The 20,915-nt window shown below is 53.0% G+C and overlaps 1 protein-coding gene across 2 annotated transcripts in view; it reads left to right on the top strand.

The window, feature by feature from the left end:
* NADSYN1 (NAD synthetase 1) overlaps positions 1-20,289 on the top strand; it is a 138,673-nt gene extending 118,384 nt beyond the window's left edge. Inside the window, exons 19-22 of one of the 2 annotated variants that reach the window (XM_078619690.1) lie at positions 988-1,116; positions 1,863-2,039; positions 5,069-5,158; positions 20,177-20,289. In XM_078619690.1, the coding sequence (XP_078475816.1) occupies positions 988-1,116; positions 1,863-2,039; positions 5,069-5,110 (348 nt within the window). In that variant the 3' untranslated portion in view covers positions 5,111-5,158; positions 20,177-20,289. Of the gene's footprint in view, positions 1-987; positions 1,117-1,862; positions 2,040-5,068; positions 7,057-20,176 lie in introns of those variants that run through there. The other variant, XM_078619689.1, reaches the window with a different exon arrangement.
* The last annotated feature ends 626 nt before the right edge of the window (positions 20,290-20,915 follow it).

Here is a 20,915-nt window from a genome sequence, read left to right as displayed (position 1 = left end):
TGGGAAGTAGTGGTTCAGGCTTTCACGACTAATAGTTATCTACGAAAGAGATTTTTTTTTCTTTTTTGGGGTTAGATCGCTGTTGTTGCCTGACGAGGCTGGTCGTTGTTGTAATTACCGGCGAAACGTCCCCAGCTCCTTGGTCAACTTTGTTGTGGGTTTACTCTCCCAACACACAACGACCGGTTAGTGCTGAACTAAGCAACTCAATTGGCCACGTGTTGCGTTACGTGACAAACCCCGTACTGATTGTCTGTGCCGGGTGGTGGTGGTGTTGGCGATGGGGTTAACGACACAAAACCTCATTCACAGATTTGGCCAAAACATTCTAACATAGGGCCGCAACAGGGGGTGGGTGGCCAGCACCACGCCCGGCCGCCTTTGTCTCCCGGGTGGCGATATATATTCGTCACTGCGGGAATCGAACATGGGTCATCGCGGGCGTGTTAACCACTGCACTACCACTCCCCATAACAAACAAAGACAAAGATCCCTATATAGCCTTAACATACTTGGAGCAAGTGCTGTTAGCGAACAGCACGGCACACGAGGTGGTGGGTGGCCAACACCACGCCCGGCCGCCTTTGTCTCCCGAGTGGCGATGTTTACACATCGCACCAGGTACTCATTTGAGGCTGAGTCGACCTTGGGAAGGCCCAGGACCGGTTCAGATAATCGTCACCGGTGTTGGCCGTGAGCAGGAATCGAACCCGGGTCACCAGGTTCGTAGCGCAGCTTGCTAACCGCTACACTACCGTACCCCACACACACACATGTACACGCTTGCAGACAACAACAACAACAACCGCCATTCACCACTAAGTGGCGATGACATCCCGATGGTGCTTGTGGTAGGCTATGTACATGGCAGGAGGCCACGGTACAGACCCAGGTGCCATTGGTTAACTGACTGAGATGATTGGACGATGCACCACCTGTGCCCCCTACTGTGCCAACTCGCACACACGCACACACACACCCACGCAGGAGGACATGGGCATGAGCTACGCGGAGCTGTCCGTGTTCGGCCGCCTGCGCAAGATTGACAAGTGCGGCCCCTACAGCATGTTCTGCAAGCTGCTCACCGCGTGGAGCCAGCGCTGCTCTCCAGCGCAGGTCGGTGATGCACCGCCACTCCCGCCACGGAGACCACAGAGACCACAGGGCAGCAGCCACTCCCGCCACGGAGACCACAGAGACCACAGGGCAGCAGCCACTCCCGCCATGGAGACCACAGGGCAGCAGCCACGGGGGGCTCGGGGGTCAAGGGGTGGGGTTGGCTCTGGGTGTGGGGGTGGTTCAGGGGTCAAGGGGTGGGGGTGGCTCTGGGTGTGGTTCAGGAGTCAAGGGGTGGGGGTGGCTCTGGGTGTGGGGGTGGTTCAGGGGTCAAGGGGTGGGGGTGGCTCTGGGTGTGGGGGTGGTTCAGGGGTCAAGGGGTGGGGGTGGCTCTGGGTGTGGGGGTGGTTCAGGGGTCAAGGGGTGGGGGTGGCTCTGGGTGTGGGGGTGGTTCAGGGGTCATAGCGCTGGGGTGGCTCTGGGCGTGGGGGTGGTTCAGGGGTATCGCGTGTTGAGTATCGTGTGAGGGCCCGCTGCCCAAAAAAAAATAAGGACTGATATGGTAAACAAAAATATAATAAATATAAAATATAAGAAAACATTATTACTAACAAATATTTAAAGTAATACATAAAAGCTAATATTTATTGCCTTCCGCTAATATCTCAAGGCGCCTTGTAAGAATAAGGATAAAGGAAAGACCAAGAGAGAAGAATAAGCTAAATAGAACGAACTGACTTAAGTGAAGGTGACGTCCGTCGATGGTGATCCTCGTTCTTGTTGTGGTTGTGGTCGCGACGACGAAGGTGGCTGAGAGGGTGAAGCACTTCTTCCGCTCGTACGCCCTCAACCGGCACAAGATGACGACGTTGACGCCCGCCTACCACGCCGAAAGCTACGGCCCCGACGACAACCGCTTTGACCTGCGACCCTTCCTCTACAACGTCGCCTGGCCCTGGCAGTTCAACCGCATCCACCGCGAGGTCGCTACCGCTGCTACCCCTACAACCACTCCTACTGCTACCATTACTACTGCTACTACTGTTACCGCTACTACTGCTACTACTTATACTACTGCTACCACTACTACTGCTACTGCCACTACTGCTGCTACTGCTACTATTGCTACTACCGCTACTACCGCTACTGCTATGGTTACTACCGCTACTACCCCTACTACTGCTATTACTGCTACTACTGCTACTACCACTACTGCTACCACTACTGCTACCACTACTCCTACCGCTTTTACCACTACTACTGCTAGTGCTACTACTATCGCTGCTGCTGCCGCTGCTGCTACTACTGCTACCGCTACTACCGCTACTACCGCTGCTGCCGCTACTGCTAACGCTACTACCGTTGCTGCCTCTACTACTGCTACTGTTACTGCTACTGTTACTGCTGCTGTTGCTACCGCTACTACCGTTGCTGCCGCTGCCGCTGCTATTCCTGCCACCACTATTACCCCTACTGCCGCTGCTACCGCTGCCGCTACCGCTGCCGCTACTGCTGCTCCTGCTAACTCTGCCGCTACTGCTGCTACTCCTGTCGCTACTTCTACCGCTACCGCTGCTGCTATCGCTGCCGCTACTGTTGCTATTGCTACCGCTACCGCTACCACTACTGCTGCTCCTGCTGCTGCTCCTGCTGCTCCTGCTGCTCCTGCTGCTGTTGCTGCTGTGTGATCCCAAGTTGGCACAGTAGGGGAGCACAGCTGGTGGTGCATCTGCCAGTATATCTCAGTCAGCTAACCCATGGCACCTGCTGGGTCTGTCCCATGACCTCCGTCCGGCGAGCCTTTGGCACTTCACGTGACCTCAAAGTGCACCTGGTCTGGCACAGGCCTAGTGGTGACGTTACCGTCACTTAGTGGCAAATGGCGGGTATTGGTGATCCTAAATGAATAATTTGCAGGTATGTTTTTAGAATTGGGGGTTTAGCTACAGGAGGAGGAATCCCATGCAGAACAGGGGGAGAATATACGTACATATGTACATTGAACTTCTTTCGTGCCGTACATAGCCAACCGTGATAATCGGAGCATGTGGGGGAAGGACAGCAAACTAAACATGAAAAGCAGATTTAAAGAAACGAGGTTGTCAATCTAGACGATGATTTAAAAGTGCACAGCTCCCAGTGGCTAATATCAGAAGGAAGAGCGTTCCAGACGGTCGCAGAAGTGCATCTGAAAGCGCCGTGCGATGCGATGACCGTCTTTGTTCAATGACCAGCCAAAAGCCGCTGCTGCGAGGATGACCGGAGTTTGTGTGATGCACACTCACTTTCACACTGACGAGATAACAAGGGACGATCATCACAAACTTCACGCAGAAAAGCGCCAAAGTTGGCAATTGAAGCCGGGTGCTTCTGTCTATGCTGCGCAGGTGTCGCTGGAGGTTACGATTAGCGTGGTTGGCTACATACTTACACAGAGACACAGAGACTCATAGACTCACACAGAGACCCAGAGCCTCACACAGAGACCCATAGACTCACACAGAGACCCATAGACTCACACAGAGACCCATAGACTCACACAGAGACCCATAGACTCACACAGAGACTCATAGACTCCCACAGAGACCCATAGACTCACGAAGAGACCCATAGACTCACACAAAGACCCATAGACTCACAAAGAGACCCATAGACTCACACAAAGAGACCCATAGACTCACAAAGAGACTCATAGACTCACACAGAGACCCATAAACTCACACAGAGACTCGTAGACTCACACAGAGACCCATAGACTCCCACAGAGACCCATAGACTCACACAGAGACCCATAAACTCACACAGAGACTCGTAGACTCACGCAGAGACCCATAGACTCCCACAGAGACCCATAGACTCACACAGAGACTCGTAGACTCACACAGAGACCAGTAGACTCACTTAGAGACCCATAGACTCACACAGAGACTCATAGACACAGAGGGACCCATAGACACTCACACAGACTCGTATACACTCACACAGAGACACATAGACACTCACACTGACCCATAAGACACTCACATAAACCCATATACACTCACATTGAGACCCGTAGACACTCATAAAGAGACCCATAGACACAAAGACCCATAGACACACAGTGACCCATAGACTCACACATACACCCATAGACTCACACACAGACCCATAGACACTCACACAGTGACCCATAGACACTCACACAGTGACCCATAGACTCACACAGAGACCCATAGACTCACACAGAGACCCATAGACTCACACAGAGACCCATAGACTCACACAGTGACCCATAGACTCACACAGTGATCCATAGATTCACACAGAGACCCATAGACTCACACAGAGACCCATAGACACTCACACGGTGACCCGTAGACTCACACAGAGACCCATAGACTCATAGTAAGACCCATAGACACTCACACAGTGACCCGTAGACTCATACAGAGATCCGTACACTCGCACAGAGACCCATAGACTCACACAATGACCCATAGACTCACACAGTGACCCATAGACTCACACAGAGACCCATAGACTCACACAGAGATTCATAGACTCCCACAGAGACCTGTAGACTCACACAGAGACCCGTAGACTCACACAGTGACCCATAGACTCACACAGCGATGCATAGACTCACACAGAGACTCATAGACTCCCACAGAGACCTGTATACTCGCACAGAGACCCGTAGACTCACACAGAGACTCATAGACACTCACACAGTGACCCACAGACTCACACACAGTTTGTTGTCCTTCCGCACTTCCGGTTAGCATAGTTGGCTACGTACTGTGTGAAAGAAGTTCAACATACGCACAGCATGGTTGTCCACGTACGGTGCAAAAGAAGTCTATCATACACACATAGCACGGTTGGTAACGTACGGTGGGAAACAAATGCACATACACACATATCACGGGTGACTACGTATGGTGCGAAAGAATGTCACCGTGCGTACATGGCGTCCTTGTGGAGACCATGAGTGACAAAGCCATTGAGCAGCGTGGTCTGTGTGTTGCAGGTGAAGAAGTTGGAGGCAGAACAGAACAAAACGGAGCCCTGAATGTGCACAATCACACCGGGCAGGGCCGCAGTGAGGACAAGAGCCCGGGTTCGATTCTCAACTCGGGCGCCACTTTCTGTCCGGAGGTTGTGTGTTCTCCCCCTGTTCTGGAGTGAGTGCGAGCGACTGATAATGTGAATGAGTGCGTGAGAGAGTGGGTGAGTGAATGTGGAGTTTGTATGTTCTCCCACACACACGCCCATCTTACAGACACCCATAACTCACACACACCCATCACTCACACACCCATCACTCACACACACATCCATCACTCACACACACCCATCACTCACACACACACCCATCTCACACACACACACCCATCTCACACACACATCACATCTACACACCCATCTCACACACACCTATCACACACACCCATCTCACACACACACACCCATCAGACACACACCGATAACACACACACACCCTTGTTACACCCCTATGTCACACACACACACACAAGCGGAATAATAATAATAATGTTTTAATATTGGCTCTGTGATCACCCCTGGTGCATGTCGGGTTTTAGCTCCCAAGCGTTTTTCTTGATGGCCGTTTTCACGTCACTGGATGATGAAGGCCTCACCGCGACGTGTCGGCCGCATGCGGGGGTTTTTTTAGCCATACTTCACCACTCTGGTCAGTGCGTGTTGGTGGGAGGGAGTGGAGGTCGTTGTTCAGGTATCGCTGATGTCGGCCATCGCCCTGGTGATCCGGGGTCGCCGGGTTTCCATTGTGCGGTGCCCTAGCCTCTGCGCCACCGCTCCCCGCACACTCAACATAATAATGATAATAGTCTCTCTTTTACAAAGCGCCTTTCTTTTTGAAGTACAGTGGCCCCTCGGGTAACGTTTTTAATCCGTTCCACGCAAACTTCTGTTTTAAGCTGAAATACCGTTAATCGAATATAGGAATTGCATATTCAACTGTTAGAATCCAAACTTCATGATAATAACTACTTTCCTGAATTGGTTTTAGGGCTAATCACTTTCACTTTTTTTAGCAAATTCAAATTAGGAAGGGTGGAGTGGGGCGGTCATTGCAATCACTTGGTTAGTTGAAAAACTGCAGGAAGAGAGAGCGAGATGTTTTTTTGCCCCACTGCCAAAAAAACATGAAAGGTAGAATGTGAAACTAAGCCAGTCGAGGTGTAAACGCCGCGCGCTCGCAAACAAACAGGCGTCGCTGATTGGCCAAGGGCGATGCGCTCGGCCCCACTTAACCAGCGCTCCGATTGGCCCAAATTGGCGCCCACCGCGTGCGCAGGTGACGTAACACACGTAACCAGGTGACGTAACACGTAACCAGGTGATGTAACACGTAACCAGGTGACGTAACACGTTACCAGGTGACGTAACACACGTTACCAGGTGACGTAACACGTTTTCCAGGTGACATAACACACATAACCAGGTGACGTAACACACATTACAAGGTGACGTAACACGTAACCAGGTGACGTAACACGTTACCAGGTGACGTAACACGTAACCAGGTGATGTAACACGTTACCAGGTGACGTAACACGTAACCAGGTGACGTAACACGTAACCAGGTGACGTAACACACGTAACCAGGGACGTAACACGCGTTACCAGGTGACGTAACACGTAACCAGGTGACGTAACACGCGTTACCAGTTGACGTAACACGTAACCAGGTGACGTAACACGCGTAACCAGGTGACGTAACCAGGTGACGTAACACGTTACCAGGTGACGTAACACCCGTTACCAGGTGACGTAACACGTACCCAGGTGACGTAACACGCGTTACCTGTAACGTAAAAATAACGCTACACTCACAAATGCAGATGAAATCTAAGTGAAATAGGAAGCCGATAATAACAGCGATATCACTGACTACTACTACCCAAATTCCAATAAAATGAAGCACGATGATGAAAGCGAATGATACTAGTGTAATAAAAGACTTGACCACGATATCTGGCTCAGTGTCCTTTATTCGGTCCGTACTGCGTCCCCACACGGCTGTCTCTCTTATTCTCTCTGTGCTGGTTCCGATGTCACTCCAGTCCACATCAGCAGCCCCGCTGCTGTTCTTGTCACTCTTGCAGCCCCACAGCAGCTCCGCTGCTGTGGGGCTGTGTGAGAGTACAGCAGCTCCGCTGCTGTACTCTCACACAGCTCCCTTGGCTGTTCCTGCTGCAGCTCTGACAGCCTCGTGCTGTCTCGCCTTCTCGTCGCTCCTGCGACTCCTGGCAGCCACCCCGCTGCTCCTCACACACAGCCTTACTGCCTATCTCTATCTGCAGCTTTACACCTCCCAGTAGCTCCCTACTGTTCCCAGGGTTGGCTCCCGCTTCTGACGGTGCCCCCTCGGCTCGTACGCCCGCGTGGCCCCACACCTTTCCATTCACACCCCGACTGCCTTCTCCTTCCGGTTTACCCGCTTAAGGACCCCCTACCTTTCACCCACGTCACCTGGCTCCGCCTCCTCGTGACGTCACATCCGGAAGGTCGCTTTCGCCCGCATTACACCACCCTCCCCCATAGAAAAAACCCAGCCGACCTCGGCTGAACAACACCAAAGCGTAATGCGGTGAACCGACCTTCCCCCTTAAAGGACACTGAGCATGCAATATAACAACAAGAACAACACACAAGTAACATCGACGAACGTACGAAAGCATGCGATAAATACGACGGCAAGAACAAGAACAATAACAACATACAATCAACGAAACGTAAGCGATTTGGAACGAGTGCGGGTCGCCGGCCCGTCCCGGACGGTCGGCGGCCCACTTGTAGAACGGGGACGCGATGGAACACGAGAAATGACAGGGGGTAATTCCCCTGCTGCGATTGGAAGTCCACCGACATCTCGTGTCCCTGACGAATCAGTCTTGGTCATATTCGGCGAATGCGCCTGCAGCGGGGTCGGAAGGGTCGCCGGGCTTGAAGGTCCCGCAGCCTTCGCAGGCGCCCTCCGAGCAGGCCCACTCCTCCCCCGCGGTGTCACGGTCGGCCTGTCTGGAACAGGTACGACAGGCGCTCTAGCAAGATCAATGGACGCAGGCGGGGAAGAGTCAGAGTCAGCAGCAACAGACCCCGGCAAGGCAACATTGGGAGATGACGCATCACGTAGGGGAGCAACATATGGTTTCAACCGCGACGTATGAACAAACCAACGGCGAGAACCAAACTGAACGCGCGCCGACTGTGGATTGGGAACCTCAATGAGGCGCACAGGACCATGCCAAGGTTTGTGCAATTTAGGAGAGGTCCCCGGCCGCACCTGCGGGCAATGGAGCCAGGCCAGGTCTCCCACCTTCCAGGGGCACTCCCCCTCAGACCGCCGAGCATACCGCTCGTTCCGGGCCTGGGCTTTGGCCGTAGCCACGCGGGCGTTTTCCCGCGCCTCCGTAACCCGGCGAACCGTGTCCTGAATGTATTCAGGGAGTGGTTTACGAGGTCCCTTCACCCCAGTACCCAATTGCACATCCACCGGAGGCACGTTTTCCCGACCATACATAAGGTAAAACGGCGAATACCCTGTAGCCGCATGGGGCGTCATCCTGTACGCCGAAAGCACTCCGGGGATGTGCAGATCCCAATCCGATTGCTGTTCACTCACAGTATGGCAAAGCATGGCAGACAATGTCCTGTTCAGCCGCTCAACCATACCATCCGTCTGCGGATGGTATGGAGATGTCCGTATCTTCTTAGTCCCAAGGCCTGCGCACACTTCAGCCAATAATTTAGAAGAGAAATTTCGGCCCTGGTCCGTGAGGAGTCTCTCCGGCGCCCCCTTGTCCATAATGTACCCAAACAAAAAGGCGTCGGTGATGGCCGCGGCCGACTGATCGGGCAACGGCCAGGCCATCGGCCAACGGGAGAGATACTCGACCCCTACCAGCAAATATTTATTACCCCTCGCCGATGGTGGGAAGGGTCCCAATATGTCCAGTGCCACCAATTCATTGACTCGAGACACCTGAATCGACTGGAGAGGCGGCACGTAAGGATGTTTAGGCGGCTTACGCCGGGCGCATTCAGGGCACGCGCGCACGTGCCCTACGACATCTGTCGCCATGCCGTGCCAAAAATAATGACGTTGTAACGTCAACAAGGTCTTCTGCACCCCTAAATGCAATAGTGTGTCACAATGGAGAGTTCTAATCAACTCAAATCGCAAGGACGTTGGTACCACCACACGCCAGCTTTCCTGGAACCTTTCTTGCCACATAAGCAGACCATCTCAGAGAGCGGTTCGCGGCCCCACAGCCGAACTCGGACTCCCCTTGTCCCTCATAGACCGCTTCCGCATGGACAACAACGACTCGTCCATCATCTGTTCCCGAATCCAGACAGACCGCGGCAGATTCAAAACCCCATCAGTCGGTCCCGGTTCCATCGGAGTATCCGACTTCCCGACGGCCAACGTGAGCGGCTGAGGGGGGTTGAGAATCGGCGAACACCTATGCGTCCCCGACGCACATTTACAAGGGGCGCGTCCTGGTAATCTGGAAAGTGCGTCAGCGTTCGCATGGCGCACTCCCTTCCGATGTTGAATTTGGAAGGAAAACTCCTGCAGCGTGTCCAACCAACGTGCCCACTGTCCCGATGGCTGGTCCATTTTAAGTGCATATTGCAAGGCCGCATGATCCGTACGCACAATAAAAGAACGACCGTAAAGGTACGGTCGAAATTGCCGTAGGAAAAAAACAACCGCCAAAAGTTCTCTACGAGTGACACAGTAGCGTGTTTCCGCAGGCGACAAGACTCGGCTACCATACGCCACGACGCGCTCTACGCCCCCTTTAGACTGTGATAATACCGCCCCAATACCTGTGTCACTCGCGTCCGTATCGAGAATGAAAGGGCGATCAAAATCGGGATAATCCAATGTCGGGGCCGTAGCCAATAGATCGCGCAGACTCCGAAAGGCCGCCTCTTCCGGCTCTCCCCAAACAAATTTCCGTCCTTTACCCGTAAGGAGATGCAAGGGCCTCGCAATCGTCGCAAACCCCGGCACAAATCTTCGGTAATACGAGGCAAATCCCAAAAACCGTCGAACATCCCCCACAGAGGCCGGAGTCGGCCAATCCCGGACACACGCCGTCTTTTCCGGATCCGTGGACACCCCCTCGGCACTCACAATGTGCCCCAAATAACGGACGGACCGTTGCAGTAGGTGGCATTTCTTTGGTTTGAATTTCAAATTGGCAGAGCGCATCCTCGTGAACACTGTCTCCAGCCGCGTTAAATGTTCCTCAAATGTGCGGCTGAACACAATAATATCGTCCAAATATATAAGACACGTCTCCCACTGCAACCCCGTCAAAACGAGCTCCATCAATCTTTGAAACGTAGCAGGGGCCGCATTCAATCCCATCGGGAGGCAGTTGAATTGAAATAACCCCTGCGGCGTACGGAATGCGGTCTTCTCCCGTGAGGACTCGTCAAGGGGAAGCTGCCAAAATCCCGAAGAGAGGTCCAGTGTGGAAAAGAACTTAGCCCCCGACAATGTGCCACAACCGTACCGGCCGGAACACGGATGTTTTCCACCCCCGCATTAAGCACCTGTAAAACCGGTAATTGATCCGGCCGGACGATGGTCTGTGCCCCAACTAACGCCAATCCCGTTGTTATCGTGGCGGATGGTGACAACAAGACCCCTAATGCTCCTAGCCGATTGGGCAGGGGCTTCCGATACCGCAAGGGTATAAGCATCTGTGAACCAGGTGGGATGTCCACAGATGCGACGGACAGCGCCTGCACCTGTACGGCCGAAGCAGGTCGCCCCCAGGGCGACGGCAGAAACGAGATTCGACGGCCCCCCGGCAATTCAATACAATTCTCATTGATTTTAATCAAAATGGGCATCTTAGCCAAAAAATCCGTGCCTAGTAAGCAAGGAACCGCCAAAGATCTCGATATTAACACAACGCCCAAAGCCGACACATCCCCTATAGATATCTTAGCATCCACCTGGCCCACAATCCCCATACTACCCCCGTTTGCAGCGACGCAAGACCCATAAACCGGACGCACAGCCCCCGGCGGAATGCCCAACAGATGGAAAATGACATCCGATATAATAGTCGCAGACGCTCCCGAGTCGACCAAAATGCGCACGTCCACACCTTGTATGGACCCCGGTACAGTGGACGAACCCGTAGCGGCCGCGACAACTCTCCGTGCCAATTTGCGCCACTGCGTAACTGAATGACAAGGCCCCGTCGATGGCCTTTCTTTAACAACAACAATAGGATCGCGCAACACAGGTGGTGGGTGAGGTGTAAAGCCTTGCCGAGTGTCTGGTGCGTGCCGACATGCCTGTTTCGGAGGTTCCTTGGTCGGCTTGTCCGGTGTTGTGGGCTCCTGCTGCGGCGGACCCGGGAAGCGGGCCCAGCAATCTTTGGCGTAATGGCCCCTACGGCCGCAGCGGAAGCAATCGGCCTCGTTGCGCCGAAGCGCAGGTCCTGCGTCCCGGCGGCCCCGTCCCGATGGCGTAGCGCGCGGCCCCGGCCTTCCGCGTCCCGGCCATGGAGAGGAGGCAGCCGTCAGCTCCTGTGGACCCCGCTCATCCGGCACATAGATCGCCCTTGTGGGGTCCCACCCCATCGCGCCTCCTTCCTTGACGGGCCCACCCGTCCATGCCGTCACTTGCTTCCAGCGACGGAGATTAAACTGCGCGTCCAGACACTTTGCTGCCGCCCGGGACGTGAGCTTCTCATGCCCACACACAGGCATGGGGATCCCCAGATCCCGAGACAGCTCCAGCATTTTTCCCAATATGAGGGGCTCGAGCAGATCCTGTGGCGTGTCAGGATATGCTGCCATGGCCAGCTCCAACACCGCACCCCTGAACGCCACGGGCGATTCTTCGGGTGCTCGTTGTCGTTGAGCGAATCGCCGATGCGCGTCGTCAGGTGGCTCATAGGCGTCGGCCATTTCCTCAAAAACTCCACATAACGTCTTCTTCTTATCGGCCGTTATGGAACGGAAAAATCGCACAGATTCGTCGTCCAGTAGAGTCGGCAACACTTCCAAGGCCTCCGCATCGGTCCATCTTGCTGAACGAACCGCCGCCAAAAATCGGCAGGCGAAAGCGCTCCAATCGCCCCCGATAGAGAATTCCTTAACCGTAGTAAGGTGGCGACTCCGACTCCTCTTCACGCCGTCTTCCAATGATGGTTGTTGTGGAGGTAAATTCAAAATGGCGTCGGCCCGCGGCGTGGCCAAGATGGCGGTTTGGCGCCGCGGAGCGCGCAAGATGGCGTCTTCTTGCCGCGTGGCCAATGGCGGCGGCAGGGCAGGCAACGTGGCGGCCCGTGGAGCACCTTCTCGTTCCATCGTCGTCCTTGGCGTAACGAGGTGACACAGATGCGCCAGGACGTCCTTGAGTGTCTCCAGTTGTTCTGCCACCTGTTGCCATCTTTGCTCAGCGTCCGATGTTGTTGACGGACCCGCCATCGCGCCGACATCTTCCACGCCCGTCCCCGTGCTCGCCTCAGCAGGGCTCTCCTCCACCACCCCAGCAAAATCCGTGGTCGGAGGGAATTCGTCGTCGTCGGACGAAGAAGCCGATGCTGGCGCCGGGGGAATTTTCTTCCTTACTTGCTTAGACATGCCGTTTCACTTCTGACCCCAGTGTAATAAAAGACTTGACCACGATATCTGGCTCAGTGTCCTTTATTCGGTCCGTACTGCGTCCCCACACGGCTGTCTCTCTTATTCTCTCTGTGCTGGTTCCGATGTCACTCCAGTCCACATCAGCAGCCCCGCTGCTGTTCTTGTCGCTCTTGCAGCCCCACAGCAGCTCCGCTGCTGTACTCTCACACAGCTCCCTTGGCTGTTCCTGCTGCAGCTCTGACGGCCTCGTGCTGTCTCGCCTTCTCGTCGCTCCTGCGACTCCTGGCAGCCACCCCGCTGCTCCTCACACACAGCCTTACTGCCTATCTCTATCTGCAGCTTTACACCTCCCAGTAGCTCCCTACTGTTCCCAGGGTTGGCTCCCGCTTCTGACGGTGCCCCCTCGGCTCGTACGCCCGCGTGGCCCCACACCTTTCCATTCACACCCCGACTGCCTTCTCCTTCCGGTTTACCCGCTTAAGGACCCCCTACCTTTCACCCACGTCACCTGGCTCCGCCTCCTCGTGACGTCACATCCGGAAGGTCGCTTTCGCCCGCATTACACTAGTAATAATAATTGAAGAGTAATCCAATCGGACAACAGAATTGGTTTTTTTAAAATCTTAAGTTAAAGGGAATGCTTGCAGTGCAAATGGTGAGTTTTATGACGCGATTTAAAAGCAACACAGACTCACTGTGCGTATTCTTTGCAGTGATTTGCGTGGCTTTATATTCTTTCCCTAATCGGATCTGTCCATAATGGAGGTTTGTTTGGGTTAGATTGCGTAATTAGCAATTTGTTGTTAAACCCGCAACCGCCCGACACAGCCAATCAGTAAAGGTTTGTCAAGTAAACAACACGTGGCCAATTCCGTACCAGTTCAGCACTAACCAGTTGTGTGTTGGAGAGTAAACCAGCTACAACATTTACAATTATAGTGTAGCGTATAGTCGTGTGCAGTGTAGTGTATTGTGTAGTATACTAGTTCAGTACTAAGCAGTTGTGTGTTGGAGAGTAAACCCACCACAACATTCACAATTATAGTGTGTATAGCGTAGTATACTATCTCAGCACTAACCGGTTGCGTGTTGGAGAGTAAACCCACCACAACATTTACAATGATAGTGTAGTGCATAGTAGTGTATAGTGTAGTATACTAGTTCAGTACTAACCGGTTGTGTGTTGGAGAGTAAACCCACCATAACATTTACAATGATAGTGTAGTGCATAGTAGTGTAGTATACTATTCGAGTACCGCGACGTTTCGCCAGTAATTCGCCAGCATCATCAGGCAACAGCCAGAATTGTCTTCCTGTATATTAGTACAAATAAGAGTCAGCGTCGACTAATATTGCCCATAGAATAACATTGCCCATAGACTTACATTGCACATAGACTAACATTGCACATAGACTCACATTACACATAGACTCACATTGCCCAATGGAGTCGTGTATCCTTCTTTGTCCGCACATTGGTACAACGGCCACCCCCTCTGTCTGCTTCATGTTTCTGTAACCTGAATGTTATAATTGTGCCGTTATCAGTAACTATTTGGCCACGTTTCGTTTACGTCACAAACCTGATTGACTGATTGACTGCGTCGGATGGTGGTGGCAGGTTTAACGACACAACATTTATATTTACGCATTCTAACCCAAACAAAACCAATTCTATTCCCAGGGAAAATCCTGCTGTACAAAATAGCTGATTTTTAAAGACACGATTGTAAAAAACGACAGGGAATCACCCTGAGTATTCTTTAGCTGTGACTTGTTGTGGATTGACATTCTTTCGGGAATTGGATCTGCATGTGTGTGTCTGTCATATCCTAAACGGGTGCGGCACGGGCTAGAGAGGAGACGGAGTGATGTGGTACAAGAGGATGTGGAGCTGAGTGGATTTGCCGATGACTGGTACCAGCGGTGTTAAGATCGGCCTCTGTGGAGGAGGCTCGTGAAGGACGCTGCTACTGGGCAGTTGGAGGCAGTCGCCCTCCAACAACAACGGAGTGCGGAGGAGCGACGCTCACAACAACGAGCGGAGCGCCGGGTGGCTAAAGCACAGCAAGTTGGCACAGTAGGGGGCACAGGTGGGACATCGGCCACTCATCTCAGTCAATCGATCCATGGCACCTGGGTCTGTCCCGTGACCTCCTGCCAGCGGGCGATCGACACTTCACGTGGCTTTAACGTGCACATAGCCTGGCACAAGCGCCGTGGTGACGTCACCGCCACTTAGTGGCGAATGGCGGCTGTCCCGTCCTGGTGCTTTCCCATGGGCGCGCCACGACGCGGTCGCGACGAGCGACCACACCACACGGTGTGCTTTTGTTAATGACCAGGGATCTTATTGTAGTGAGTATTTTAATTTATACCCCAACGGAGAGAGAGAACACTCCCGGGGTGAAGGCTCCATGGTAGGGCGAGCGGCCATGCAGCAAGCGGGAAAGGGAGTGAGTTCAACTCCCGGTCTTGGGGGAGAGAGGTTGGACTCAGCCCATCATCATCATCCCTTTCGTCCAGGGTCGATCAAATGAACACCACTTTGTCCCCGCCAAGGCAATGTGGAATTCACGCTGCTGACTGCAGGGCTGTAAACAGGTGACGGCCACCAATGCATCATCATTGCTGCTCATGTGAGCAGGAAATCGCAGCCTTGATTGTTTATGCTTCTACAGGTCTCTGTTGAGTCTCCTGTGAGTCTACAGGGTCTCTGTGTGGTGAGCCTATGGATCTTTGTGGGAGTCTGCAGGGTCTCTGTGTGAGTCTGTGGGTCTCTGTGAGTCTACGGGTTTCTGGTGCTGCGTACACCTTGTGCCACACGGGGACAGCTGCCACTCTGGGAGGGAGTGCCCCTGGGCCAGACTTCAGCAGTTGGGTTGAGGGCGACGCTGTGAACAGTGAAGACAAATAAATGGTACCACTTGAGCCGTGGCCGTGTCGAGTGAGACACCGCACCCCGTGTGTGTGTGTGTGTGATGGTGTGTGTGTGAGATGGGTGTGTGTGTGAGATGGGTGTGTGTGTGTGAGATGGGTGTGTGTGTGTGATGGTGTGTGTGTGTGTGTGAGAGATGGGTGTGTGTGTGTGAGATGGGTGTGTGTGAGATGGGTGTGTGTGTGATGGTGTGTGTGTGATGGTGTGTGTGTGTGTGTGAGAGATGGGTGTGTGTATGATGGGTGTGTGTGTGTGACGGGTGTGTGTGTGAGATGGGTGTGTCTGAGATGGTGTGTGTATGATGGGTGTGTGATGGGTCTGTGAGATGGTGTGTGTGAGATGTGTGTGCGATGGGTGTGTGTGTGAGATGGTGTGTGTGTGAGATGGTGTGTGTGTGAGATGGTGTGTGTGTGATGGGTTTGTGTGAGATGGTGTGTGTGTGATGGGTGTGTGTGTGTGATGGGTGTGTGAGATGGGTGTGTGTTATGGTGTGTGTGAGATGGGTGTGTGTGTGAGAGATGTGTGTGTGTGTGTGTGATGGATGTGTGTGTGAGATGGGTGTGTGTGAGATGGGTGTGTGTGTGATGGTGTGTGTGTGTGATGGTGTGTGTGTGTGTGAGAGATGGGTGTGTGTATGATGGGTGTGTGTGTGAGATGGTGTGTGTGAGATGGGTGTGTGTGTATGATGGGTGTGTGTGTGTGATGGGTGTGTGTGTGAGATGGGTGTGTGATGGTTGTGTGTGTGAGATGGGTGTGTGTGAGATGGTGTGTGTGTGAGATGGGTGTGAGATGGTGTGTGGGGGATGGGTGTGTGAGATGGGTGTGTGTGTGAGATGGGTGTGTGTGAGATGGTGTGTGTATGATGGGTGTGTGATGGGTCTGTGAGATGGTGTGTGTGAGATGGGTGTGTGTGTGAGATGGCGTGTGTGTGAGATGGTGTGTGTGTGAGATGGTGTGTGTGAGATGGTGTGTGTGATGGGTTTGTGTGAGATGGTGTGTGTGTGATGGGTGTGTGTGTGAGATGGGTGTGTGTGATGGTGTGTGTGAGATGGGTGTGTGTGTGTGTGTGATGGGGTGTGTGTGTGAGATGGGTGTGTGTGAGATGGGTGTGTGTGTGATGGTGTGTGTGTGAGAGATGGGTGTGTGTATGATGGGTGTGTGTGTGAGATGGTGTGTGTGAGATGGGTGTGTGTATGATGGGTGTGTGTGTGAGATGGTGTCTGATGGTTGTGTGTGTGAGATGGGTGTGTGTGAGATGGTGTGCGTGTGAGATGGGTGTGAGATGGTGTGTGGGGGATGGGGGTGTGAGATGGGTGTGTGTGAGATGGTGTGTGTATGATGGGTGTGTGATGGGTCTGTGAGATGGTGTGTGTGAGATGGGTGTGTGTGTGTGTGATGGGGTGTGTGTGTGAGAGATGGGTGTGTGGGTGTGATGGGTGTGTGTGTGAGATGGGTGTGTGTGAGATGGGTGTGTGTGTGATGGTGTGTGTGTGATGGTGTGTGTGTGTGAGAGATGGGTGTGTGTATGATGGGTGTGTGTGTGAGATGGTGTGTGTGAGATGGGTGTGTGTGTATGATGGGTGTGTGTGTGAGATGGTGTCTGATGGTTGTGTGTGTGAGATGGGTGTGTTTGAGATGGTGTGTGTGTGAGATGGGTGTGAGATGGTGTGTGGGGGATGGGTGTGTGAGATGGGTGTGTGTGAGATGGTGTGTGTATGATGGGTGTGTGATGGGTCTGTGAGATGGTGTGTGTGAGATGGGTGTGTGTGTGAGATGGCGTGTGTGAGATGTGTGTGATATGGGTGTGTGTGTGCGATGGGTGTGTGTGTGAGATGGTGTGTGTGTGAGATGGTGTGTGTGTAAGATGGTGTGTGTGAGATGGGTGTGTGTGAGATGGGTGTGTGTGTGATGGTGTGTGTGTGATGGTGTGTGTGTGTGTGTGAGAGATGGGTGTGTGTATGATGGGTGTGTGTGTGAGATGGTGTGTGTGAGATGGGTGTGTGTGTATGATGGGTGTGTGTGTGAGATGGTGTGTGTGATGGGTGTGTGTGTGAGATGGGTGTGTGATGGTTGTGTGTGTGAAATGGGTGTGTGTGAGATGGTGTGTGTGTGAGATGGGTGTGAGATGGTGTGTGGGGGATGGGTGTGTGAGATGGGTGTGTGTGTGAGATGGGTGTGTGTGAGATGGTGTGTGTATGATGGGTGTGTGATGGGTCTGTGAGATGGTGTGTGTGAGATGGGTGTGTGTGTGAGATGGCGTGTGTGAGATGTGTGTGATATGGGTGTGTGTGTGCGATGGGTGTGTGTGTGAGATGGTGTGTGTGTGAGATGGTGTGTGTGTGAGATGGTGTGTGTGAGATGGTGTGTGTGTGATGGGTTTGTGTGAGATGGTGTGTGTGTGATGGGTGTGTGTGATGGGTGTGTGTGTGAGATGGGTGTGTGTGATGGGTGTGTGTGATGGGTGTGTGTGTGTGTGTGAGATGGGTGTCAATAAAAAATCTGGTGGAAACACATTCCTGCGGAGGGAGCTGGTAGGAATGTTGGGTTGCTCGGTCAATGGCCAGGGTCAACTGCGGCGTGGTGTATTCCGCAAATATGGCCGACTGTGAGGGCGGGCACAAGCCGGCATGAGTGGGTGAAACGTTGAGTTTTATAAGGGCACCACCGGGTGACCAGCCCCTCCCCACCCAGCACCACCTCTCCCACCCCCCACCCTCCCCACCCAGCTCTCCCGACCCTCCCCACCCAGCCCCTCCCCACCCTCCCCACCCAGCCCCTCCCTGCACGACGGACGGACACTAATCCCCTGTGGGCTGGTGTAACCAGGAGGTTCCTACCAGTGTAATAAAGGACTCGATCCTGGGTCTGTCTCCGTTGTCCTTTATTCGGGTTCTTACACTTGTCCCACACGGCCCTCGCTCAGAGCTCTCCCCTTGGCAGCTCCATAGCTGCCCTCGCTCCCGTAGCCTCCACACCTCTGCAGCTCCGCTGCAGAATCCCCTGTGCAGTCCTCCGGCTGCCCTCACTGCAGCTCTACCGCTGCCCTCACTGCAGCACCACCGCTGCCCGTCGTTCCTCCGCGCTTGGTCACCGCTGGCCGACGGTGCCAAGTCTTACTCTCCGTGTGTGTGGCGATCTCGCCACTCCTCGACCTCCGCCCTACGTGGCCTCACTCTAACTCTATCTCCCACACTCTCCCGTCTCTTCCGGTATCTCTCCCTTAAGACCTCACCCCTCTCTCACACGTGACCTAACTCCTCCCCCCCATGACGTTATATCCGCGAAGCCGTTTACGCCCGCATTACACCAGTATAAAACCTGGTAAAATAGCAGTTTAGTGTAGTATGTAATGACTCGTGTATAATCCCACACATTTATAAATCACCTCACATAACACTCTGGGACACATTGTCACGTACTGTCTCCACAGGGGATCCGCGTACCCCACCAGTTGAGAACCACTGCAGTATGGATGTAGTGACATAGAATGGGTCACTCCGGCGCGTAGCGCTGGTTACTGACAGAGAGAGGGAATGTGGCCGTAATGGCCGACCTGCCGGAGAGCAGGTCGTGGCAGCCGTTCTGCCAGCAGAGCAATGCCACGGAGTGGGTCACACGGGCGCGTGGCGCTGGCTGCTGGCAAGAAGGGGACATGAGGACGTGGCACCCCGGCCGGCTGGTGGAGCTCGTGATAGGCCGGGGTGAAGGATGTGGGGCCAAAGGTGACCGAGGGGACACGTGAGGTATAGCCCAGAACCTTCTGGTGGGTTCCAGAAGGGGGTGTGGCCGAGGGCAGAGCCAGGTCATGCCGGGGGGCATAAAAGGGAAGTCCCGAGGCTGGATAAGGGCTGTCTGTCGGTGGAATAGAACCCAAGATGCTTCGTCTCCGGCATCGTGGGTCAGACAGCGTGCTGGCTGTTCTGACCCGTGTGTGAGCAGTGTGCAAAGGTGTAGAATAAACGTGTGTTGCCTCCGACTATGTGTCTCAGAAGTGATTCACTACATAAATACTCAACCCTCTACTCGTCATACCCATCCACTCACCCACCCACTAATTCACCCACTCATTCGCCCACTAACTCATTCAGCCACTCACCGACCCACCAGGGCCGTATTATCCAATAGGCCACAGTAGGAACTCTGCCTAGGGCGAACGATAACTAAAGGGCCTATCAAAAAAAAATGTGACCGTGTTATTTTTTGTATGAGGAAAAATGTGACCGTGTTTTTGTTTGCATGTATGATATAAAAAATGTAGCCAAGATATCTTCTTCAATATGTATATGTAACACATTGTATATACAAAGAGTCTTGTCAATGCCAATCAGTTTTTTCATACGGTGAGAGAATTTTTACACCGGAGATAAACTTTTTGAAATTTTTTCATTGCAAAATTAGCAAAGAAAATCTTAAAATGGTGATTTTGGCACAATCTCATTCTCAATCGAGAGTCGTGCAAGGGACGACAGGGCGGTGTTGTTGTTGCTGTCCTGTGGTTGATCGGAGACATTTTTTCTTTATCAGTTTTAGCTTCGAAACAGAATGCTCCTCTTCACAATTCGTTCGCAAGATGGCAAGATACAGCCCCAGAGCGATGTGCTCGATGTTGGTGATCACAACGCCATCAACCACCGACGGCTGAACAGCAACAGCTTGCTTTGTCACAAAGGTCTGCCCCCCCCCCCCCCCCGAAAACCATATTTCCATTTTGAAAATAAAACATGCATCAAATCACTTTAAACTCTTGTCATTGTAGTGCGTATTTAATGTGGCGCTGCACTCTGATGTTGTAGGAGAAAACATTTATTAAAAAGTATAATTAAGTAGAACGTGTTGTTTATATTTAAAGTTGCGCATTTTGATGTAACGTCACATTTCTCAAACCCCCTTTCCCTCGTCACACATCGTCACAAATGTCTGACCCCCCCCCCCCCCCCCTAGGTGCGTGACGTCATTTATGGACAGCCCCATAGGTGTGAAAAGTACAAGACAGGTAAACATATCACCCATACACAGACAAATACAGCACTCAACCATCGGAGGTGCGGGCACAAACACAGCAGGTAGAGAGCAGACGACAACACACATTCTGGCGTCATTACACCGTACAGGTGATGGAATAAACTGGGTCCATTTACACTATGAGATCTCTTTTACCAGTGGCAAAATATAATGGTAGGTTTTTACCCTTTTAACTGGTACAAAACTGTTTTGTACCAGTTAAAAGGGTAAAAACCTACCATTATTGGGTCCATTTAGTTTG

Source organism: Lampetra planeri, chromosome 64 (genome assembly GCF_965212315.1).
Source record: "Lampetra planeri chromosome 64, kcLamPlan1.2.h2, whole genome shotgun sequence".
Taxonomy (NCBI): domain Eukaryota; kingdom Metazoa; phylum Chordata; class Hyperoartia; order Petromyzontiformes; family Petromyzontidae; genus Lampetra; species Lampetra planeri.
This window is presented reverse-complemented; position numbering and strand designations above follow the sequence as displayed.